This window comes from Maylandia zebra, linkage group LG11, assembly GCF_041146795.1.
Source record: "Maylandia zebra isolate NMK-2024a linkage group LG11, Mzebra_GT3a, whole genome shotgun sequence".
NCBI classification, from domain to species: Eukaryota; Metazoa; Chordata; class Actinopteri; order Cichliformes; family Cichlidae; genus Maylandia; species Maylandia zebra.
In genome coordinates, this window is record NC_135177.1 from 1095422 (window position 1) to 1121576 (window position 26155).

Consider the following 26155-nt stretch of genomic DNA (forward strand, 5'->3'; position numbering starts at 1 on the left):
ATATACACATTAATAACCTATTAAAGTTAACTTGAAAAAGTGTGCTCATTATCTAGAAATATCTCTAATGAGTTTGGAAAGTAAAGTTTCTTGAAAATGTTTCACCTCTCATCCGAGAAGCTTCTTCAATTCTAAGAGCAATTGGTGGAGAGTTCCAGGTTTTCAAGCCCTATTGGAAGTGTCCCAAAGAGGGTCCTGGACCCCTGATTGTTCCTCTGCCTAATCACCTGAGCCACGGTGTGAAAACGGGTGTGGCTCACAATCACACCCGTTTACACCTCAGAGCTTTTATATATATCTTAGTGCTGTCAGCGTTAATCTAGTTAAAATGACATTAACACCATAAGTACATTAACGAGGCAAATCTCCATTAACCTGTTACTGCGGATTGCCCTGTGCGTGGGGCTGGACCGCATCAACGCGTTAATGAGCTAACCGCGCAAATGCATTGACGCCGTCCATATATGTCTATATTCAAAGGAGCTTGCAAAGAAAAGCGTCTGGACTTCTTTAAGTTGCTTGAAGACGTTTCACCTCTCATCCGAGAAGCTTCTTCAGTTCTAAGGTCAAATGGTGGAGAGTCCCAGATATAAACCTAGTGGGAGTGACCCCCCCACAGAGGGACAAAAGGACCCCCTGATGATCCTCTAATCGCCTGAGCCAAGGTGGGAAACTGGGCGTGGGTCCCAATCAGCCAGAGTTTCGGGTGTGTTCATTGTGAAACCTGGCCCCACCTTATCATGCAAATTCCTGAGGTCAGATGGCCCATTATCACAGACAGAAGCAGAGCAAATCAGGATGAAAGTCTCAGCCACCCTCTCCAGTGCCAAAGTCCCTCCATCCAACCTCACAATACAGGAAAAGAAGGCCGTCGCTTCCCTGAGCAAAGACCACAACATCACTGTTTTACCAGCTGATAAGGGAAGATGCACCGTGGTCCTAAACACTACAGATTACCATACAAAGATCACTACTCTCCTCAGTGACAACAATACCTACGAAGCCCTAAAGCGAGACCCCACAAGCAGCTACAAAAAGAAAGTTATAGCTTGCCTTCAAGACTTTGAAAAGGACAAAATTATTGACCGCCTTAAATATCACCGCCTTTACCCAGGGGATGCCATACCCTGCATCTATGGACTTCCTAAGATCCACAAAGAAGCTGTCCACTCAGACCCATAGTCAGCAGCATAAACTCAGCCACTTATAACATTGCTAAACACCTTGCTACCATCCTTGCGCCTCTCGTGGGGAACACCCCACACCACATCAAGAACTCCACCGACTTCACCGACAAGGTCCAGAAACTTACCCTGGATCCAGATGAAACCATGGTGTCCTTTGATGTAGTCTCTCTTCACTTGCATACCCACCACGGAGGCCGTGGAGACTGTCAGAAAACGACTACAAGAAGACAGCTCCTTGGAGGACAGGACCAACTTCACACCCGATCAGATCTGCACACTGTTAGACCTCTGCCTCACCACTACATATTTCAAGTACAACGAAGGCTTTTACAGACAAAAACATGGCTGTGCCATGGGCTCCCCCGTGTCACCTATTGTAGCCAACCTTTACATGGAGGAAGTGGAAAGGAAGGCTCTTGGCTCTTTCAAAGGAAGAGTACCCAGCCACTGGTACAGATATGTAGACGACACCTGGGTCAAAATCAAGACACAAGAAGTGGAATCCTTCACTGCGCACATTAACGCTGTGGATAAAAACATCAAGTTCATCAGGGAAGACACAAAGGACGACTGTTTGCCTTTCCTGGACTGCGCTGTGCACATTGAAGAGAACGGCAACCTCAACATCGAAGTTTACCGGAAGCCCACACACACAGACCAGTACCTCCTCTTTGACTCCCATCACCCTTTGGAACACAAACTTGGAGTAATCAGGACCCTACACCACCGGGCAGAACATGTTCCCTCTAAGCCTGAAGGAAAGAAGAAGGAACACACACATGTAAAGGAAGCACTCAAAACGTGCGGCTATCCTAAATGGGCGTTCTTAAAGTCAGCAAAGAGGCACAGAAAAGAAGACCAGACACCAGCGAGGGAGTATAAGAAGGACAGACGCAACAACATTGTCATCCCCTATGTAGCCGGTGTATCTGAGAACCGTCACAGACATATATATCTATATAAAATTCTCCTCTCGCGCCTGTGGGCGGTCTATGCTTCAAGCTCGGGTCCTCTACCAGAGGCTTGGGAGCTTGAGGGTCCTGCGCAGTATCTTAGCTGTTCCTAGGACTGCGCTGTTCTGGACAGAAATCTTAGTTGTTCTTGGGATTTGCTGGAGCCACTCGCCTAGCTTGGGAGTCACCGCACCTAGTGCTCCGATTACCACGGGGACCACCGTTACCTTCACCCTCCACATCTTCTTGAGCTCTTCTCTGAGCCCTTGGTATTTCTCCAGCTTCTCGTGTTCCTTCTTCCTGATGTTGCTGTCACTGGGAACGGCTACATCGATCACTACGGCCGTCTTCTTCTGTTTGTCTACCACCACTATGTCCGGTTGGTTAGCCACCACCATTTGTCCGTCTGTATCTGGAAGTCCCACAGGATCTTAGCTCGGTCATTCTCCATCACCCTTGGGGGCGTCTCCCATTTTGACCTCGGGACTTCCAGGTTATACTCGGCACAGATGTTCCTGTACACTATGCCGGCCACTTGGTTATGGCGCTCCATGTATGCCTGGTGTGATAGACCCCAGCCTCTATGGATCTCAGAGCTTGTTCCTGTGCTGCCATGATTAGTGCCTCTGTGCTGTCTTTCAGTCCAGCTTTGTCCAGCCACTGGTAGGATTTCTGGATATCAGCCACCTCCTCTATCTGCCGGTGGTACATACCGTGCAGGGGCCTGTCCCTCTTCCTCTTTCTTGGGTTTCTGCTGCCTGAGGTATTCACTGAGCATATGGTCGCGTTTGGTCATCTTCCTGATGTATTCGTGGATGTTCGTTGTCTCATCCTGGACCGTGGTGCTGACACTCACTGGTCCCCGGCCTCCGTCCTTCCGCTTAGCGTACAGCCTTAGGGTAGTGGACTTGGGGTGAAACCTTCCATGCATGGTCAGGAGCTTCCTGGTCTCGATGTCAGTGGCTTCTATCTCCTCCTTTGGCCAGCTTATTACCCCAGCAGGGTACCTGATCACGGGCAGGGCACAGGTGTTGAAAGCCCGGATCTTGTTCTTACCGTTCAGCTGACTCCTCAGGACGTGCCTGACCCTCTGCCGGTACTTGGTGGTTGCAACTTTCCTAGCGACCTCTTCGTGGTTTGCCTGCGGGATCCCCAGGTACTTGTAACTGTCCTCTATGTCTGTGATGTTGCCTTCTGGTAGTTTGATCCCCACAGTTCTGACTATGTTCCCGCTCTTTGTTATCATCTGACTACATTTATTCAGTCCGAATGACATTCCGATATCGTTGCTGTAGTGGATCAGTGAATCGATGTCTCATTCACTCTTGGCAAACAGCTCGATGTCATTCATGTACAGGAGGTGGCTGACAACTGCTCCACTCCGTAGTCGGTATCCATAGCCAGCAATGTTCCCTCTAAGCTGCGCATGTGCGAAATTGCGCACTGTTCTGTTGGCACGGTCTCTGCGCACAGAAAATCTGCGTGGCGCACAAAAAAAAAAACTAACCTGAATTGAAATTAAAATTAATACTTCAACAATCATGTTTTGCAGTGTTAGTCAGTAAGTGACTGGCTGCTCCCATATGGGATTAGAACGATGCCTCCATATCCCATAGTTAAGCCGATGCGTATATATATGGGGTGATCGTGGCTCAAGAGTTGGGAGTTCGCCTTGTAATCGGAAGGTTGCCGGTTCGAGGACAGTCTCCGGCTTGGACAGTCTCGGTCGTTGTGTCCTTGGGCAAGACACTTCACCTGCTGCCTACTGGTGGTGGTCAGAGGGCCCGGTGGCGCCAGTGTCCGGCAGCCTCGCCTCTGTCAGTGCGCCCCAGGGTGGCTGTGGCTACAATGTAGCTGCCATCACCAGTGTGTGAATGTGTGTGTGAATGGGTGAATGACTGGATATGTAAAGCGCTTTGGGGTCCTTAGGGACTAGTAAAGCGCTATATAAATACAGGCCATTTACAGGCCATACGCAGCCAATCAACGTGGTTGACAGGCTATGACAGCGTCCTTATGTGCTGATACCAGTATTTTAGCTAGCAAAGCAGCGTGGCTGATGAGGAGTGAAGCTACGTTAATGACAACGTGTACAACCATTGGAGATGTGAGCAGGACAGACGGAACAACTGACGGACAAAGTGTGGACTTTATACCAGTTTTTAAATTGTGTTGATCGGCCACGTAAAACCAGAGTTATGATAAAAATATCTGCAATGTTTGGTTTTCTTCCTGAATACTGCCGTTGTTTATATTTACTGCGGGAAGAAACGGTAAAACGCCGTTTTATAAGAAAAAAGGCTCGAAAGCCTGTGAGCAAAAACAACCCCCCCCCCCCCCCCCCCCCCCCCCACCTTTCCTATTGGTCCAAAAAAGTACCGTGTCGACCAATCAAAAAATGATTTGGCAAAGTGGCATCTTGTTGTTAAGAAACGGGGGGAAGTTTTAGGAGTGACCGCGGTGTTTTGAGATGTGAGAGATTTGAGACGTTCAGCGCAAATCTTGTGTAGGCAGTGTGTAGTGTAAGGCAAGGCAAGTTTATTTGTATAGCACAATTCAACAACAAGGTGATTCAAAGTGCTTTACAGAGACATTAGAAACAAAAACAAATAAAAAGCATGATTTAAAATTGATTAAAACAAGCAAGCAAACAAACAAACTAATTAACAAACAAACAAACAAACAAACAAACAAACAAACAAACAAAACAGTATATAAATCAAAACAGATAAAATCAGAACAGTAGATAAAATCAGTAGTTAATTGAGTCAGTAGTTTTGTTGTGTGTGTCAGAACAATGAGGCGACTGCTGAGTGTTACAGGTGTTACAGCAGTGATACATCTGCTGCTGTCAGGCCTGCAGGTATCAGGCTGTTGTTCTCCTTCATCTCATAGTGGACACAAATTATTTTTTGGAGTGGCACAAATAATTTGTGTGGCATCAGATTTGATGCAGAACAGCTGATTGTTCTGTAAATAGTTTGAAATGTTTATTTAAAAAAACGCCTTGGCTGCGTTTAAAAAAATAGCTGCAAAAAACTTTGTTGTTTGCCAAAGTCAGTTACTTTTTTGAAGAAGTAACTATATAATTAATTGCCCAACATTGGTCATTAAATATTGTAGTTTGCAGACAGAGAGTTACAGACTCTCTCCCAGACCACAGACTCATAATACAAGTCAGAGCTTTATAAAAAATAATAAAAAAAAGTAAGTTTTGTTTTTCGAAATTGGAGTTCAAGTTATTTTTACTTCCAATAGTGTTAACATGCTACACAGCTCATGAACAAGATTTATTTATTAATTTTTATTGTAAGTGGACTAAAGCAGTTAATTAAAAGTAGTCTAACATAAATGTAAAGGCTGTAATTCGATTATTTTAATAAATCATGTAACTTGGATGGATGAGATGCCGGCGTGACCACAGCGCACACGTCTGATGTCGCTCATGGTGGTCAAAGGGGACGCTCAGGGAGTTTGTGTGTCGCTCAGACACGTGAAAAATTAGAGGGAACATTAGTAGCCAGTCTTGTTAATGATCTCACTGAGGGGGTTCAGGCCTATGCAGAACAGCAGTGGGGACAGAGCATCTGCTTGGTAGATCCCGCAATTGATGGTGACTTGTGCTATGGGCTTGAAGTTGGCCTAGCATGTTGTCCACCACATCCCCATTGAGTTCCTGATGAAGGCTCTCAGGGTTCTGTTGGTATTGTATAGGTCTAGGCATTCCAGGATCCAGGTGTGGGGCATCGAGTCATACGCCTTCTTGTAATCAATCCAGGCAGTGCCTAGTTATGTAGTCTTGGCTGACTGTGTACCTGGAAGAATTGATGCTTTTTTGAAGCCAAAGGGAGGTCACACCAAACATTAATTTGATTTAGATTTCTCTTTTGTTCATTCACTGCATTTTGTTGATTGATTAAAAATAAATGATTAACAGTCATATTTTTGAAAGCATTTTTTTTGTTTACAGCATTTTTCTCACCTGCCTAAAACTTTTGCACAGTACTGTATATACACATATATAAAATATATTTAATGTCTTATTTAAAGTAGAACTTACCTCATCTAGTTCTCTATACATATTTACGATAATAATGGCCAGCTTATTTTATGACAACCTTATTTTTATAAAACCTTAGTTTTTATAAAAGTAAAAACTTAGTTTTTATGACAACTCTAAGTATTGTTAGCTACTAAACTACTGTTAACTGCTCTGTTAGTGTTGTAAGGTGATAGCCTAAGTTAATAACTACAAGAGAAATAGTCCTAAACATAAATTAAGGAATAAAAAAGGTTTTACTTACCTTGCAGTCCAACAGCAGGTGCTAAAATATGGGTTTGATGTTATCCATTGTTATAATCCATTGGTTTATGCAAGCATGTCTCCATGAGGCAAGCCAAAAAGAAAAAGTGCAGACTCCCAGTAGGCAGCAGTCTACCACCGACTGGCAGCCAGCTCTTTGCAGGCTGTTCCATTTATGCTGTGGAAAGGGAGTTTTTCCTTCCCACTGTTACCAAAACACTGGCTCACAGGGGGTCAAATGATTATTGGGGTTTTGTGGGTTTTTTGTATTATTGTAGGGTTTACCTTGAGGTGATTGTTGTGGTGATTTGGCGCTGTATAAATAAAACTGAATTGAATCAACAAGCTTTGGTACTCTCACTGATTAAATTAAAAAACGTTTAATGCTTTAGTTCACTCTGTATTTAGATCTATTTTAAAACGTCTATTCATCTCCACAATTTTAGGGAAAATCATAATTCCTTTTACAACTAAAGTCCTTTATAGATGGTCATAGCATTCTGGGCATGAAACTGCCCACAGTACCAAATTTGAACTTTGAAGACTTAATTACCTTGAGGACCTTTGACTGAGATGTACTGCTGCTTTTAAAGGAGTAGACCACACCATTCTCAACATGACGTGTCTTGACAGGAGACATCAAAAATAGTGTCGAAGGCAACATTTATCACAGAGAACCTTCTGACTTCACCTTGGTATGTCTACATAATCTTCATCTTCTAACCCCTGGAGCTAATTAAAAAAAATGGCCTAGTTTACCTTTTTTTTTTATATACAGCTGTTCTGCTCTACTTGATTTTCCTGACTCAAAGCACAACATGCATCATTCACCCATTTATAGAAGCCTTTCAAATTTCCATGCTTAAGTGCTTTCTATTTCTAATTCACACGCATTGATACTCTGGATGCATCGGAGAGCAACTTGAGATTCCGTGTCTTGCTCGAGCATACTTGGTATGCAGAAGAAACAGAAACAAAAACAAAAAGAGTCCAAACAAAACAGAAAACAGACCAGTGGCTGGCCCGGCCAAAGGACAGTCAGAGAGGAGGTTGGCCCAGTCATGTACAGTATTGAGGTCTAGAGGCAGAGGCCAGTGCAGGCAAAACCATTCAGGAAGTCTGCCAGGAGTCCAAAAACTGAGATGAAGCAATTCAGGAGGAAAAATAAATTCAGGGAATCGGCCAGGGGAATGAAGAATGAATAAAATGAAGGAACCCTGGGAATGGGCAACTGAAGAGATGTGGCTTATCTTGCTGCAAAGATGATTAATTGGAGGCTGGTATTGACGGAGACTCCTCAGAAAGCAAAGCCAGTGGTCAACGAATTGGAAGAGAAGATAGAGACCCTATGGCTTGGGTTCAGCTTACAAGGGACCCTCGGCCTCAGGCCAAACAGGACCAACTGGCTCAGATGGCTCGGACCCCACTGGTTTGGGTGGTGTGGACAGCACTGGCCTGAAGACCACTGAGAAGAGGTGATCAAGAAAACCTGGAAAGCGGAAGCAGAGGAAGCTTCAACCCACTGGCCATGGCTGCAAAGAGGAGCAGATATCCTGCAGCAGCTTTATGAAGGAACTCATTTACCACAGCAGTGACATGAAGGAGCTTGTCTACCGTCTTCCTCCCTCGGTTCTGTTAACATATTTTACAAACGAGAAGTCTTTGGAGAAGTAGAGGATTCTTCTTTAATCATGCATCTATAGTGACCAGCATGGCTGACAGTTGTTATGTTAGGGGACTGGTCAAGGACTTTTTGCACACTAGTCATTTCCTTTCTGTACCTTGAAACAACAAAATACAAAAACAAGCCAGTATATACACACCAGGTGATTAGGGAGATGGGAAACGCCTGGGAACACAGCTGAACAGACTGGCTAACGAGACAAGAGAAAGTAAAACTAAACACAGGACACACACAAAACAAAACAGGAAATAACTAACATTGACACCAGGAATAAGACACACGAGCTTAGTACAGAGACAGAAGACAAAACACAGAAACAGAACCAGAACAGACAGAACAGTTTAACAGTTTAAAGAAATCATTAAAAGCTCAGAATTACCATGACATTATACCCATGATGAGTATATATAAACCTTTGAAAATCTGTCAATTTAAGACTTTATTTAAGAACATACAAAACTCATTCTAAATTCTAACTAACTCAACAGCAACGATTTGGATGAACCAGGATATTTTAAAGCATTTACAAATATAAGGCCCCTTCAGTGTCATCAGTTTCACTGAGGGTTTAGCAGAAATAAAAGAAGAGGACAGCATTAGCCTTCCCATCATGGCAGAAGCAGGTGGATGAAAACTTTATTAAACTGGTGATGACTTAAGAGGATCAGCCAGCACAAAGTATTTCGGTAGCTTGTACTTGTAATTTTGAATTTCATAAGATTTTGATTCAGTATTTCTAAACTATGAGGATGTAACATATTGGATGGATTCTTTTGAACTATTTTGGTTTGGCAGCTATTCATTGTATGCACTAGTTGTGCTTCCCACCCCTTCGCGCATGGTTTGAATGAAATCAGCTCTGAATTCCTGTGCGTAGGCTCTTGGAAAAATACCTTGGCTGTCTGCCTGACTTACAGTATAGGTGGTTATCTGACTCTCTGTGTATTCACAGCCACTGCTCTCGCCTTATCAGCAGTCTGAAGCTTGCATGCTCAATTGCCTGATTTGTCAAGAGTGACTCCAAAAGATTCTGATAGGCACTCCACAAATCACCCAGTTGATCTAAAATATCGACCAGCCACAAAAAGTCATTACACACAATAATGGCGGGCAGGACCTTGAAGATGTGACTTAATTACTTTTCAAATAGCTTCAAAAATGGCTTCAAATCTGCCTCCCCAGACAGTAATGTGGTCTTGGACTTTTCATGGTGATTACAGGTGTACTAAGTTGGGCACTGTGCTCTGCTACTGAGAGTACCCTGCTGCTGCTTATGCCTGTAAGTGTTATCAGCTTTATGGGCATCAAAGAAGAACATTATGGTCATACAAATTCAGACTGTTCACACTGCTGTTTAGCATGCTTGTCTGCTTCAACTTATATTCCACTCGTAAGCGATATTGACGGAGGCAGGCAAAAAGCATGACGTACTGCTATAGCTCCAAACAAATTCTGCTAAACCTAATGAAATTTGGAAAGTAGATGATTGCATGCATTGGCAGTATTTAAAAGTGTGATTGTATGAATGTCACTCACACACACACACACACACATTAACTCTTTATGAATCTCTAAATTTAACGTTACAACTTTAGGATGATCAAAACATACAGTACATGGCTTTTACAATGAATACATTTAGCTAAATTATAAATTGCTTTGTGTTTAAGTAGTTAAATATTATTTTCTCACATTACACTTCTATGTCTCCTCAGAAAACCAAGATCTCAACATATGACAAAATGTGGGAGTTTATGAGCAGTCGGCGGCACTCTGTGATGGTGAAGAATGTCGAGGAAGGCATTCACCGTGTGCTCACCTCGGACTACGCATTCCTCATGGAATCCACCACCATCGAATTTGTCACGCAGCGCAACTGCAACCTCACACAGATTGGAGGCCTCATTGACTCAAAAGCCTATGGGGTCGGGACCCCAATGGGTATGTGACACGTGTTATAATGATGTGTTTTGCTTAGAAACAAATGCTCTTAAGGTTGTCGCATATACAGTATTTTTTTCTAGACTCTACAAACTACTTAGAGCGATCTATTTTGCAATGCATTAGGAAATCTGAAATCAAGTTTTAGTTGCCTTTTGAGTTGCTGTTTCTTTGAAATGTGTTTCCTTTCTGCTCTTCATTGGCAACGTCAGAACTTTGAGCCAGCATGAAATGTAAGACTAACATAGCCACTATGATGTCTCCAATTAGGGGAAAAATCTGCAGATGCAGTTACTAGCTAGCAAATTAGTATATATATATTTTTTTGTTCTTTTTCTTATTTAACAGCAGCTAACGCACCGAAAAAACCCCATCAGGATATGCTTAAAGCTCACCTCGGTATCACTGTCAACGGATAGAAGTGACCTTCGATAATATACTTTTTTCAAAGCCTCATTGAGAGTAAATAAACATGAACACATTGATAGCTGAGGTAAACAGCAGACTGACAGCTTACATCAGAGAGGAACAGCAGCCAGAGTTGTTTGTCCTACAGCACCCCCCATAGAAATCAGAATTCAGTTGACTCCAGTCTGCAATCTACTGACCTCTAGTGGTGAGATTTTACACACTCTCTTTAAAAAAATCAATAAGGTCAGACAAAGAAATATGGATTTCAGTCCAGAAATGTCCTCCATTATGCCAAATTTTATGCCTTAAGTGGGTTATTAACATAAAAGGTCAGGTCCTTTAACATAGGTATCTCTTTTGACTCAAGTGTAATTGCAAAGAACATGTTTTTGTTGCAGAACAGCACCTCAGTATATTAAGTGGCTGTACACTATGGAGGTTAAAAAAGCAGTTATTGTGAAAGCTTTATTGATGGCTCTGTAATGGAAGCAAATACAGATTTTCCACTTTGACACTGCACTTGAAGGATAGAGGTCAGAGCCTAATTATTGTAAGCCCTTTAATTAGATGGATTTGATGTTTAGTTCATAATAGGTGTCATCGTCTGATGTTGAACAGAATCCTGATTATTATTTTTTTGTTATTTTGTTGACTTCACAGTGGCTTTTAAACATATTTTATGTCATTCCTTTACCACATAATTAGTGATTTACTGGTAATATAGCCTACTTCTACTGGTAATGTAGTAGTAGGAAGGATCAAAGAGATGATTCTGCTTTGATGTTTCATAAATCAAGATGATGAATATATCGAGGTGTGGTATACTTTGCTTTGTTGTTGCACATTAAAACCAAACTTAACCGTACCTTGACAGTTTACATTGCAACACATGCCAGAGGGTAATCCTTATGGAGTAATACTTAGCCCCAGGATTGTCCCTGCTATCTTCAGCATGCAGAAGAACAGTGCAACACAAATAGAGAGGTGAAAACATAGGGTTCATTGTTAAACACTTTATTAGATTAAGCAGCAGATTTTCACAATTTGCTACAAATACAGTAAGACGAAAACTTCTTGCTAGGTTCTTTTACAGTTACAGATGGCAGGGATCTTGCAACAGTAACCTCACATAAATTATAAAATCAAGCTATAGCTTTCACAGAGAGGCGATTGTACTGTCAGTGTTATACGTCATTGTTATTAACTGGCTCAGAAGCAAGGGATACATTTGTACCATGGGCCACCTCAGGAATGGATAACTGGCTTTTGTTTTTATGTTCCCTGTAAAGCACTTTGTAACAGATTCCTGTCTTTAAAAGTGCCATATAAATTCATTTTACTTCCTTACCTCCTTACTCCAAATCAAAACACTCAAATGCAGGTTTAAAAAAAGTTTTAGCTTCAGATAGTTCGGCAGTACTCAGAACAGCCCTTAGATCCTCAAAGCCGGAGAAAACTGCACGTAAACTTAAACTCGGGGTGGGTATAGAGGAAAAAATGCTTTTCGCTCACCCTTGAGTGATGATGTCTGTGGAAGTGGGTCACTGTTGGTTGACACAAACTGAGCTGCAGGCTCTGAGGATGAAGCACTTTCAAGCTAAGGCAGCGGCACTTCACTGTGGACCGGCAGGGTGATGCGACAGCGAATGGCGGCTTGGGAGGTCACCGGTGACGCAGCTTTGCAGATAGAGCAAGGCCAGCCCGTGCGGGAAACCTCTGGTTGAGGCAAAGCAGGGCTAGCAGCAAGGTCTGAATGGTGCAGCTAGAGCTCATGTTGATGGCTGGGCCGTCTGTCCTTAGGAAATGGTATAGGTGAAGAAACTCGCTAAACCCTTGCCGTCCCCACCTGAGGAGCAGATATGGGTGCAGGGACGGGTTAGGTCCTGGCCACCATCACGCTAGGCACAGGGACAGGTGCAGGAGCAAGCTGGATACCAGTCATCCCCACCCAAGGAACAGATATGGAGCAGGAGTGGACTGGGTCTCAGCTGCCCTCGCCCTGGGTGCAGGCAAAGCCCTAGCCGCTCAAGGAACCACGGCAGGGACAGGGACCAGCTGGGCCCTATCCACCCTCACCGGGGAAACTGGAAGGGTGCAGGGGAAGTCAGGGTCCTAGCCGTCCTTCGAGTAGGAACAGGCTGAGACACAGGTTTGAGATAATGACAGGAGGAGAGAAATGGTCAGGTTCAAAGTCAAATTCCGGGGAGAGAGTCTCAGATGCTGGAACAGTTCGTATGGATGGAAGTTGGTAATAACCAGTCTTCTGACAGCCCAGTGCAAATAATAAACAGTCTTAGATTTTGCTGGACTTGTGGTTTGCTGAACAGTAGGTTTCGACTTGTGGTGATTTGGAGGGAAAAAGTCAAACTCACTCACCACTGGGTACTGCTCCGCAAGGCCCTGCCTCCTTTTGGCAGAGACATGGGAAAGAAACTGAGAGCTTAAACACACTGGATAAAGATGACTAGAAACAGGGAAGAATATAACTGAACTAAGTCTGACTAATGAAACAGGAAGTCGAACTTAACACAGTGCACATTGTCAAAAAGGCTAACACAATAAAATAATGGGCTGATTCTTATATAGCACTTTTCTACTCTCCCGCAGTACTCAAAGCGCTCTATACAACATGCCTCATTCACCCATTCACACCTACTCATACAAGCACTTCTAAACACAAGTGCAACTAATAAACATTCACACACATTCACACTCCGATGAACGCATCAGAGGGCAATTTGGGGTTGGTATCTTGCCCAAGGATATTTGGCATGCAGACTGGGGAAGCAAAGGATTGAACCACCAACCTTCCAATCAGTAGCTTATCTGCTCTACCTGAGCCACAGCCACCCCACAAAATAGGAAATATACTTGGTTGCGAGCTCTCGTTGGATTGTTTGGTACAGGCTGTATACCCAAGAACCAATTCCAGTTCTTGGTTGGTCCACTGCGCTTGCCTGTTGGTCTGGAGTTGGAAACCAGACGACAGACTAACCTCCAAGTCTTCAGTTCAATTCAATTTTATTTATATAGAGCCAAAGCATGACAACAGTCGCTTCAAGGCACTTTATATTGTACAGTAGACCCTACAATAATACATACAGAGAAAACCGAACAACCATATGACCCCTTATGAGCAAGCACTTTGGCGACAGTGGGAAAGAAAAACTCCCTTTTAACAGGAAGAAACCTCCGGCAGAACCAGGCTCAGGGAGGGGCGGGGCCATCTGCTGCGACCGGTTGGGGTGAGAGAAGGAAGACAGGATAAAGACATGCGGTGGAAGAGAGACAGAGGTTAATAACAGATATGATTCAATGCAGAGAGGTCTGTTAATACATAGTGAGCGAGAAAGGTGACTGGAAAGGAAAAACCCAATGCATCATGGGAATCCCCGGCAGCCTATGTCTATTGCAGCATAACTAAGGGAGGATTCAGGGTCACCTGGTCCAGCCCTAACTATATGCTTTAGCAAAAAGGAAAGTTTGAAGCCTAATCTTAAAAGTAGAGATAGTGTCTGTCTCCTGAATCCAAAGCTGGTTCCACAGAAGAGGGGCCTGAAAGCTGAAGGCTCTGCCTCCCATTCTACTTTTAAATACTCTAGGAACAACAAGTAGGCCTGCAGAGCGAGAGCGAAGCGCTCTAATAGGGTGATATGGTATTACAAGGTCATTAAGATGAGATGGGGCCTGATTATTTAAGATCTTGTATGTGAGGAGCAGGATTTTGAATTCTGGATTTAACAGGAAGCCAAAACAGGAGAAATCTGCTCTCTCTTTCTAGTCCCTGTCAGGACTCTTGCTGCAGCATTTTGGATCAGCTGAAGGCTTTTCAGTGAGTTTTTAGGACATTCTGATAATAATGAATTACAGTCGTCCAGCCTGGAAGTAATAAATGCATGAACTAGTTTTTCAGCGTCACTCTGAGACAGGATATTTCTAACTTTAGAGATGTTGCACAAATGGAAGAACGCAGTCTTACATATTTGTTTAATATGTGTGTTGAAGGACATGTCCTGGTCAAAATGACTCCAAGGTTCCTCACAGCGTTACTGGAGGCCAAGGTAATGCCACCCAGAGTAAGAATCTGCTTAGATACCATATTTCTAAGCTTTTCAGGGCCGAGTACAATAACCTCAGTTTGATCTGAATTAAGAAGCAGAAAGTTAGCGGCCATCCAGGTCTTTGTGTCTTTAAGACATTCCTGCAGTTTAACTCATTGGTGTGTGTTATCTGGCTTCATGGACAGATAGAGCTGGGTGTAAATGTATGCTATGTCTTCTAATGATGCTGCCTAAGGGAAGCATGTATAATGTAAACAGAATTGGTCCTAGCACTGAACCCTGTGGAACTCCATAACTAACCTCAGTGTGTGAAGAGGACTCTCCATTTACATGCACAAACTGGAGTCTATTAGATAAATATGATACAAACCACTGCAGCACAGTACCTGTAATACCTACAGCATGTTCTAATCGCTCCAATAGGATATTATGGTCGACAGTATCGAACGCTGCACTGAGGTCCAGCAGGACAAGCACAGAGATGAGTCCACTGTCAGTCTCCAGATCAGTGCCTCCATACAATGCTGTCTCTGAGATCTACAGAAAATTCCTTAAACTTCCTGACTTGGTTTGTGCTCTGACATGCACCATCAGCTATGGGACCTAATTTAGACATGTATATCTCTATTCATATCATTCCCAGTCAATTGGATTTACCACAGGTAGACTCCCATCAAGTTGTAGAAATATCTGAAAAGAAGAAGGGCAGAAGAGATGATAAATCAGAACCAGGGTACTTTATTGATTCCTAGGGGAAATTATGTTGGTTACAGCACTCCAGTACAAACAGTAACACAGACAGACAATACAAGAAGTAAGAAATAGCACAATATATATAATATATAAATACATATAAGCAGAGATGGGCAGTAACGCGTTACTTGTAATGCGTTACTGTAATTCGATTACTTTTTTCAAGTAATGAGTAAAGTAAGGGATTACTATTGCAAAAACGGTAATTAGATTACCGTTACTTTCCCGTAGGAACGCTGCGTTACTGCGTTACTAAAACCGTGATTTCTTTGCGAGAATGTCTCACGACAGTGACGTAAGCGAGTGCGACGTTCGTGACAACAGCTGTGTGCCGATCAATAATGGATCACATATCGAGTGCAGAGAGAGTATGAGCGTGCAGCGTTTAAAGCGTGGAAGTACTGACCTTACTTTGAGTTTGATTCCATAAAAAGTGACAAAAACATTAGTGTCAGTTGCGCGTGGGAAGAAAACTTCTTTTTACAGCAAAAAAACCCCTAAACTTCCAACAAGCACCGAGTAGCTACGACGTAATGGGAAACTCACAGAGAAACTCGGGGATTCTTCCACTGACCGCGGCACAACTGCACCAGGGTAAACCTCCACCTGCCCTACTCCTGCTTTACAGGTGAAAATAGAGCAACAGGACCGCTAGTCTTTGACTTTATTTATTTTCTGCTGTGTTTTACTTGCATCTAGTTGAAAGACTGAGTGTAAACACAAAAAAATATTTTATTTTATGTGCTGGAATGTGCAGAAAATAGGTTTAAATGTTAAACTAATTTATTCAAGTCAGAGAATGTTGCATATAATTAAATGTTTGCTTGATGCATAAAGTTAAAAGATTAAAACTAATAAAACAAGTTTTAAAAAGAGACTTTTCCATTTGATTACATTTTGTATGATGGATTATGCAGAAAAAGTAGAATTGGGCTGAAAGATCTATCGCTTTATCACCTATTCAGGTTGTAAATCGTGTTTTTTTTAAAGTAACTAAGTAACTAAATAATTAATTACTTTTGAAAATAAGTAATCAGTAAAGTAACGGGATTAATTTTTTTGGGGAACTAATCAGTAATTAATTACTGATTACTTTTTTCAAGTAACTTGACCAACACTGCATATAAATCACTTACTGATAAATATCTGAATAAGAAAGAAAGAAAGAAAGAAAGAATAGAATAGAATTCAATAGAATAGAATTCAACTTTATTGTCATTGCACATGCACAGGTACAGGGCAACGAAATGCAGTTTGCATCCATCCAGAAGTGCTTTAGTGATATAGATATATTACAATATATATTAGCAATGATATAGATATGTGAGTATATTACAGAAATGGGTCTATTATGGTATGTTATAATGTACACGGTATGAAGTATGTTGTGAATATTCTATAAGTATGTACAGGCTGTAGTGAGTACGAGCTATGTACAGGCTATGAACAGGATATAAATATGAAAAACTATACAGAATATGAAATAAATAACTTTACAGAAACTGAGATATACAGCTATACAGAAATGGGAACTATGCAAGTTGTAAACAGTTGTAGGATTAAAGATTATCGAATGTACAGAATGATTATTTACGCAGAGCTATACAGTAGTGCAGTTAAGATAAGTGAGATATGTGGATAGTTTCTACAGAGGTATATAAAGTGCTGGTGGTTGTGAGTGATGGTTCAGTCCATGTTATTATTGTGTGTTTGAGGGTACAGTTGTCCATTGTGGGTGTGTGTATGTCCAGTCCATGAGTTTAGTGTGGGTCAGATGTCAGGAGGCAGAGTTCAGGAGTCTGACAGCTATGGGGAAGAAGCTGTTCCGGTACCTGGTGGTCTTAGTCCGGAGGCTCCTGTGGCGCCTTCCAGAGGGCAGGAGGGTGAAGAGTCCATGTGATGGGTGACTGGGGTCTTTGATGATTTTCCCAGCCCTTTTCAGACACTGCTTCCTGTAGATGTCCTTTATGGCAGGAAGTGGTGCTCCGGCGATGCGCTGGGCAGTTTTCACGACCCTCTGCAACGCCTTCCGGTCCGAGGCAGAGCAGTTCCCGTACCAGACTGTTATACAGTTGGTCAGGATGCTCTCGATGGTGCAACGATAGAAGTTCACCAGGATGTCTGAGGACAGGTGGTTCTTCCTCAGAGTCCTCAAGAAGAAGAGGCGCTGGTGAGCCTTCTTGACCAGCTTGGAGCAGTTGGTCGTCCAGGTGAGATCCTCGGAGATGTGGACTCCCAGGAACTTGAAGCTGTTTACACGCTCCACAGCCGTCCCCTTAATGTGGATGGGTGGATGTGGGTCAGCATTCCTCCTGTAGTCCACGATGAGCTCCTTGGTCTTCTCGGTGTTATGCAGCAGGTTGTTTCTGTCGCACCACTCAGCCAGACGATCCACCTCCTCCCTGTAGGTGGCCTCATCGTTGTCACTGATGAGGCCAATCACCGTGGTGTCATCTGCAAACTTAATGATGGTGTTGGAACCATCAGCAGGTCTGCAGTCGTGGGTGAAGAGGGAGTAGAGGAAAGGGCTCATCACACAGCCTTGTGGTACACTCATTGTGATGGTAGATGAGCAGTGGTTATCCAGCCGGACATGTTGGGGGCAGTTGGTCAGGAAGTCCAGTAACCATTTGCAGATGAGGGAACTGATGCCCAGGTCTGTCAGTTTCCTGTTGAGTTGTGAGGGGAGGATTGTATTGAACGCTGAACTGAAGTCTATAAACAGCATTCTGGCGTATGTGTTGTTGTTGTCCAGGTGTGAGAGGACAGAGTGCAGTGCGATGGAGACTGCATCCTCTGTGCTCCTGTTCTGGCGGTATGCAAATTGGTGGGGGTCCAGGGTGGGGGGGAGACAGGATTTGAAGTGTGCTAGGACCAGCTGCTCTAAGCACTTAGTGATGATGGGGGTGAGTGCTACTGGGCGGTAGTCATTGAGGCTAGATGGGTTGGAGTTTTTGGGTATCGGGGCGATGGAGGTGGATTTGAAGCAGGCCGGTACCACAGCGTGGGCCAAGGACAGATTGAATATGTCTGTGAGCACTCCTGCAAGCTCCCCAGAACACGCTCTGAGAACACGCCCGGGGATGCCATCAGGACCTGCATGTACGAGCATGTAATGGAGGCAAGAGGGTGTACAACAACATATGTAAAACTGAAGTGACAGAGAGGGTTGGGAGTGAACATATCTGATGAGGAATGGTCACAAACCTGGAAAATACAGCAGTCAACAACATCATCACGTGCCTGGAGACTGCACTGCTGGAAAAATGTAATTAGATTTTTTATAACACCCAGAATTAGGAACAAACACACTTCATTACCACAACCGTGTTGGAGGGGCTGTGGAGAGGTAAATGTGAATCATTCCCATGTGTTCTGGTTCTGTTCCAAGATTACAAAATTTTGGGAAGATGTTCATTTAGTTATAGGTAAAATTCTGGGTTATGCTGTATCTAAGACTTGTACATTATTATACTTTGGTGTCATTACGGGAAATGTGATGAAAGAAGACAGATACATATTGAAAATTATGCTTGCAGCCTGTAAAAAGGAAATCGCAAGAAAATGGTACAAGATAAACCCACCATTGCAGGGTTAGGGTTAGGGATGAATCGCAGGATGGATCAAAATTATGGACGAAACATAAATCATGGACTTGGACATGACTTACAAAATAAGGACTCAGGTCAATACCATCACAAGTGGGAGAAATGGACTGAGTACATAAATTCGACAGGATAAAGACGATCACATTGATAATGAGAAATGATCAAATTGTAGAAACATGGTGACCCAACTCGGGGTTTTTTCACCTGTTTTATTTAGTTTTTCTTTTTTAAATGTTATTATTTTTCTTTTTAATGTTCTGTTTTGTTGTTACCCTCTACCCCCACTGTATAATGTTAAAAGAAAAACAATAAACAGAAAGTATCAACAATATTTCTCCCATAATACCTTCTATTCGATGGCTCCTTAATAAAACCAGAATTAGATTTAAAAATCTTTCTCCTCACATGCAAGGTCTTGAATATTCAGGCTTCATCTTACTGGTACCATATCACCCTAATAGTGCACTTCACTCCCAGACTGCTGATTACTTCCTATTGTAGGGCATTTAATTGCAGAATGGGAGTGTTCAGTTTTCAGACCCCCTGTTCTGCAGAACCATCTCCCAGTTTGGATTTGGGAGACAGATACTCTACTTTTAGTATTAGGCTCAAAACATTCCTTTTGGATAAAGCGTATAGTTACGGCTGGATCAGGTGACCTTAAATCCTTCCTTATTCATGCTGCAGTAGGCTGAGGTTGGTGGGGGCTTCCCATGATGAGTGTTTCTTCTTTACTCACCTTTTTCAATCACTGTGTTTTATTAAATCTGATTCTTTTTCATTCTTTTACTGAATAAAAAGAACACGACTCAGTTAGTCAAAATATTTACAATTTTTTATTTAATCATCTTCCGGAAGAGAGAAATCTACACATCCCAAAGCCAGTTGCAAAATCTCTAGCATTAGAAACCAAAAATGTGTCTCATATAGGTGTTATTTTGGTCCTTTACACGTCACACATAGTTTTGATAAAAACAACTGTGTTACTAGTTCCGCTTTTTCTGTCTGGTTTCCTGTATTTTATTAACATGCCTCTGCAGCTCTGCACTAAACTTCCTGTTTCTTAAACTTCCACTAACTTAAGCCTCTGTTGCTAAGGCAACCTATCACCCTCTGACCTAGTTCTCTCTCACAGCTGGCCTTGCTTTATAGAGGCCTTTATTATTAAACTACATAAAGCAATATAATCAGAAAATAAGCACTAAGAATATATGTTTATTCCGTAACAGTTTATTCACCACTCTGCATTTAATCATTGGTTATTATTCAACTCTAGCTCTATCCCAGTGTGTCTTTTGACCTGCCTCCTTCTCTTTACCTTGGACCGGTCACTGCTACCTTAGGCCTGGTTCTGCCTGAGGTTTCTTACTGTTAAAATAGAGGGTTTTTCTTCATACTGTCGACATATGGTTGCTCATGTGGTCGATCATCTGATTGTTGGGGTTTTTCCTCTGTATTGTTGTAGGGTCTTTACCTTACAGTGTAAAGCACCTTGAAATCACCCTGTACCTAGCACCTCCTTCTGATCAGGTCTGGGTCCGCTCCAACCCTCGGTGGTGATCATTATCATGAAGAGCGAGCAGTTGCTGTAGCAGCAACAGCTGATTTCACACAGGTCCTCTTGTGGTGATTTCACTTGTATAACCTCTATACAAAAGTGAAGCGTCTTTTGATCAGTATGTCTCATTGTTTATCAGTTTGGACAAGGATGTTTTCTCTCTCTCGTCCTTGTTTGCCATCACCTGTCCCAAAAGAAGTGAAATTCTTTGATCATCCAGTCTGTCTGCAAGATTAGTTAGTTTTACCTTCCCAAGGAGACATTGTTATGGCTTGCGATACTGTCTTGAGAGGCAGGTGCTACTTGACACACTGTGCACTTAAGCTCCTCAGCAAGGACAAATGTGGGACCAAAGGCTACAGTCCCATTTACACAGTCTCTGTATTTGCCTGATGCGGTTTATACATGCACCTCAGGTCAGAGCTTGCCCTCAAAATGAACTGTTTTAAGATCACTGAGAGTATTTACATCATACTTTAATATGCAGTTCTAGACCAATAAGTACCCCCTAAATTTTTCACAGCCCATTTGATGACTAAAAGTTCTAATAAAACTTTGGTTCTGCACACTCCTTTCTGCTTTGCAGAGACTGACTAGCAACAGCAGTAGTTGAATCGTACCTTCCCACTGTCCTGTCACAGGACAGCTCCCAGTCCATCATGATTTGTTACTGTAACAAGTTTTGTTAAAATGTGCACAGGTCAGCACAGTGATGTGAGCATCTGAAAAGCTATCTCGCAGGCCTAAATCCAATGGGATTTGGGTCCTTTTTTGCCTCTTGACTTAATGAGTCAGTTTTGCAACTAAGGACTTGAACATGGAGGCAATGTAAGAAAACCCAGGAACAAATAGTCCATAGTAGTTGGCAACATATAGGAATAATTTCAGTTCCTTGGTATTCTCTGGCAGTTCTGGTTTATATTTATGGCCACCCCATCTGCAAAGACACCACATGGCCCAGGTACTTGACTTGCACAGCACATATTCAGCTTGACCTTCAAGTTCTCTCTCTGCACATGCAGGTGACACCAACTGTGCAGTCTGTGCAGACAACCTGATATGAGCCATGATATCAGGTTATAAACTACACCGTTCAAAATGAACGAGAAGGATTAAGGAAGCAAACAAACATCAGGGTCTGCAAGGCCAAGACAATAATAACCACCACTCTTACTAGAAAATAAACATTAATTTCTAAGGTGAAAAAAACTGGCTAAGCTGGCTGACCACAAAACATGAGAAAATTGTGCATAAACAAAAATGGCAGAGAACCCCGATCAAGCTTCCACAAATGCAACACTATTCCAAAATGGCAGATCACTCAAGTTTGCCACTTTTTGTACCAATATCAGCAACCCCCCCCCCCCCCCCCACACACACACACACACACACACACACACACAACACTGAAAGCCAAACACTTCTCAGCCCACTGGCCAAATGCCAAGGAGTGTTTGGTGCTGGAGCAATATATGAAACAGTCTGAATGCTGTTCAGCTGTGGCAATCAGGTTTGGGAAAACCTTGGACAGGAAGGGAGGGAGAGAGCAGCTTTCTGTCATAAAGGGGCCAAAAGGTCAGTGAAAGTAACAGTGGTGGTCTATGGGATTTAGTTAGTTGCGTCAGCTGCTTACACTGACCTTGTGCATTTTGGTCCTTTAGGTTCTCCGTACAGAGATAAGATCACTATTGCCATTCTGCAGCTTCAAGAGGAAGGGAAGCTACACATGATGAAGGAGAAGTGGTGGAGAGGAAATGGTTGTCCAGAGGAGGAGAGTAAGGAGGCCAGTGCCCTTGGGGTACAGAACATCGGTGGGATCTTCATCATCCTGGCAGCCGGACTTGTTCTCTCTGTCTTTGTGGCCATGGGAGAGTTCCTCTACAAGTCCAAACAGAACGCACAACTTGAAAAGGTAAGAAATTCATTTGATGTTTTTTGTTTTTTAATTGAAATTGTGATAGTTTATTACAACAAACACATGTCACAAAGAGTAGTCTCATGACAAAGACAAATACAAACACATCAATCAATTTTAAAATAAATGGAACAAAGTACGCTAACTTTCTTCCCCACATTTGTAAGAAAATGATTGTTTCTAGTTTGCGGAAACTTACACTGTGATGACAGTGCCTAATGCCATACAGTAAGATAAGGGTTGGTCTTTTTGCATTTATTCACTTAGGCCCAATGGGGACAAGGAGATAAGAAACGTGAGGAATTCTGCTGTCACCATGGATCCAAGCTAGACTTTAACCATCATCTCAAATGATCTCCAGAAAAACTACAGAATATTTTCTATTGCAATACCCTAAAACTTTCAAAAGGTTTTGTTGTGACAACCCCCAGGAAATGGGAATACTATGAGCAGTTTACTAAAAAAATTGGAATGCTGGCATTCAATCACTCGTACCTGTTTTTACAGTTTACTAAGCCGCATGACCCACTTCATCAACAGCCACACCCACCCGCACACATTTCCCAGTGCTGCTTTTCATTTCCACGTTGCATAATCCCATCCTACTTGTGCTGTCACCATTTTCACTGTTTATATCTGTAGTATTTAGTTCATAAATAGCTTCTTTTAATAATAATGTATACTTTATTAATCCCCTGTAGGGAAATTCCTCTCTGCATTTAACCCATTCACCCAGTGAAGCAGTGGGCAGCCACCAGTGCCCGGAGAGCAGTCTGTAGGGACAATACCTTGCTCAGGGGTACCTCAGGGTATCCGTTCAGTGGATTTGACCCCCTGACCTTTCGATCATGGGGCAAACACTCTACCTACTGAGCCATCTCCTCCCTCCTCTCATTTTAATCAGTTGAGAGACAAGACTGGAACTTTTAAGCAAGCATCTAGCCTCAGATACGTTGCTACTATAAAGGCCTAGAGCACCAGACAAAACTCAGCTGTATTGAAAAATATGTCAAGTACCTTTTCCCCCAATTTCCACCAAAAGTGTACTGCCAGTGCTTACGTAGTGCCAGTTTTACTGTGATGCTTTTTGAGGCTGCATAGCAACAAGTGCAATAAATAGGTTGCACTTTGTAGTTTTGCATTATATCCTATTATGCCTCTTCAGATGACCAAAGTCACGTCAAAGTCTGCTTTATTGTCAAAAACCATACAGATCATAAACAGGAATTCGAAATTGCAGTGCTCACACTGCCCTCAATTTTACATTCAAACAACAAAAACATAAAAAGATTAAAACAAAAATGTCCAACACAATCCAAGTGTTTGAGTGACCGTCTCTCAGTCTGCTGGGTCTAGCCCATAGGCTCTTCAGTCTCGTTCCTGACGGCAGCAAACTGAAAAAGCTGTTGGACAGATGAGTGGAGTCACCTATAATGCAGAGGGCTTTTCGGATGAGGCGGGTGTAATAGATGTTCTGAAGGAAGGGAAAAGAAGTGCCTCTGTAGAAGTTGCTCATAAGGCTTTTGCTCTCCTCAGTTTGCAGAGGAAGTCACTGTTGGGGTTTACTGGTCAGAGATGCTGTTTTTTGACCAGGAGAGATCTTCTGAGATGTGCACACTCAGGAACTTAGTGCTGCTTACCCTCGCCACAGCAGCACCGTTGATGGTTAGTGGGGTGTGCAGGGTGTGAGTTCTCCTGAAGTCTATGATGATCTCCTTAGTCTTCTCAAAATTCCGGGACAGTTCTGTGCCTCAAAGCAAGCGATGAATTTGTTTAGCTCATCTGGTAGAGAGGTGGAACTGACAGCAGTCTGCAATGTGGGCTTGTAGTCTGTGGTCTGCTGTCACAGAAGCTCTATGAAATCCTCCTGGAGTACTTTCCTCTATGATGCCAAGGGACAGGTTTGCCTTTGCTGTTCTTAGGCTCATCTAAAGCTGGGGATGAGCTGTCTCACCCTCAGGAGGCTGTAGACCTCAAATATGAGCCATGGTTTCTGGTTGGCCCAGACAGTAATAGTCTTGGTCTCTGTGACATCATCGATGCACTCTGAGATGTAGCCAATGACAGTTTCTGTATATTCCTACAGGTCTGTGGTGTTGTAATGTGTGGCAGCCACTTTAAAGATCTCCCAGTCTGTGGTGGAAAAACCGTCTTGCAGTCCCTCTGAGGACCTTACACACGTACCTGTTTACAAACTGGTTTGGTGACTTTGACCAGGGGCCTGTATACTGGCATTAGCATAACAGTGATGTGATCAGATTCACCAAGGCGGGGGAGGGAGAGAGCTTTGTAATCTCCTCTCTGGGTGGTGAAAACATTGCCCAGAATGTTGTTTCCCTGTGTAGGAAATTTAATGTGTTTGTGCAGTTTGGGAAGCACAGTCTTTGGGTCTGCATGATCGAAATCACCCGCTAGGACGAGAAAAGCATCTGAGTGGGCTGTCTGCTGTTCACTGACATGCTGATACAGTTCATTCAGTGCCTCACTCCTGTTGTTGTTATTAGAGCAGGGAGCGATGTAGACAGCAACAAACAGTATGGCTGAAAATTCCTTCGGTAAGTAGAATGGTCTGCACTCAATGATCATAAGCTCCAGCAGAGGTGAACGGTGTTTGCAAGCCACAACAGCATCAGCGTTGATGTAAACACAGAGTCCCTCCACAAGTCTTAGCCCCTTCGGCAAAAAAAATCAAATCATTTGTTCAATGGTTTTATTATTTGTGCATCTTCTGCCAAAGTTCCTCCCATATGACTTGTTCTAACTCACACAGTATGCTGACCTGAGGGAGGGTAAAACTCATTCTGACCAGGTAGAGAGCAGCACGTGTGGCCAGCAAAAGAAAATTAAATTATTTTAATTAAAATTTGCTTATTTAAAATAAAATAAAAAAATTTTAAAAAAGGAATTAAAAATAAAAAAAAGAGTATATAGTATAATAAAGGTATAAAATTATTTGTGAAAACTCCGCAGCCATCAGTTGACAAAGTAGGCAAAATCTTAAGCAAGCAAAAAAGTGAGAAACCTTCAAAATAAAAGCATATGAATAAAAAGATGCATTATACAAAAACAAACTAATAAAACCAAAGCATAAAATACACAGGAAAAAACATTACAATGTTACAGATTTTACAGATTTATTTTCCCCTTTTTTCAGTAGAAATGGTGAAAAACAGGAATGGAGCAACATAAGTATAAAAAAGATAATACCTTTTTGGTTGCTTTTTTTTTTTTTCTCTTTTTCTAACATACGAGCCACCAGGAGTTGCTGTATAGCTAAAACTGCCAGGGCCAAATATTACCAGCAGTTAAAATACATTTCATGATTTTAAGATACAAAGTTTTTTAGCTTTTCATTCTACAACAGAAAAGACTAATACTACTACTCACAAAATGGACTCTTAACACATTTTCAAATGTTATAAATTACTTTTATTGCTCATTGCTGAAAAATCTCCCTTTTTTAAGCAATACGTTGCACAAAACTGCTGGTTTTAACAAACAAAACTCAAGAAAATTAAAATCCCAAAATGATATATTATTTTTAATTTTTGTTTGTTATTTAAAATGATCAGAATATTGCATAGTTCAGGCTTTACAGCCTTTAATAGGCACAATTACATCCACGTCTCCATACAAGATATTCCTAATTAATGCGCACATAAAATTTACAGTTTACGTGGAGGTACATGTAGAGCATGTTAGTGAGACTCACAAATACTCTGACAAAATTTGTCTCTGAATGTATGAAAATTGTTTGCTGCATAGGATTTCTTATACCAAA

The 26155-nt window shown here is 42.4% G+C and overlaps 1 protein-coding gene across 3 annotated transcripts in view; it reads left to right on the plus strand.

Annotated features, from left to right (window-relative positions):
* The window catches only part of grik2 (glutamate receptor, ionotropic, kainate 2), a 328033-nt gene that overhangs the window by 273898 nt on the left and 27980 nt on the right, over window positions 1-26155 (plus strand). For 2 of the 3 annotated variants that reach the window (XM_004569101.5, XM_076889664.1), the window contains 3 exons: window positions 9843-10068; window positions 22121-22371; window positions 22642-22669. In XM_004569101.5, coding sequence (XP_004569158.1) covers window positions 9843-10068; window positions 22121-22371; window positions 22642-22669 — 505 coding nt within the window. The remainder of the gene's footprint in view (window positions 1-9842; window positions 10069-22120; window positions 22372-22641; window positions 22670-26155) is intronic. The other variant, XM_004569102.4, reaches the window with a different exon arrangement.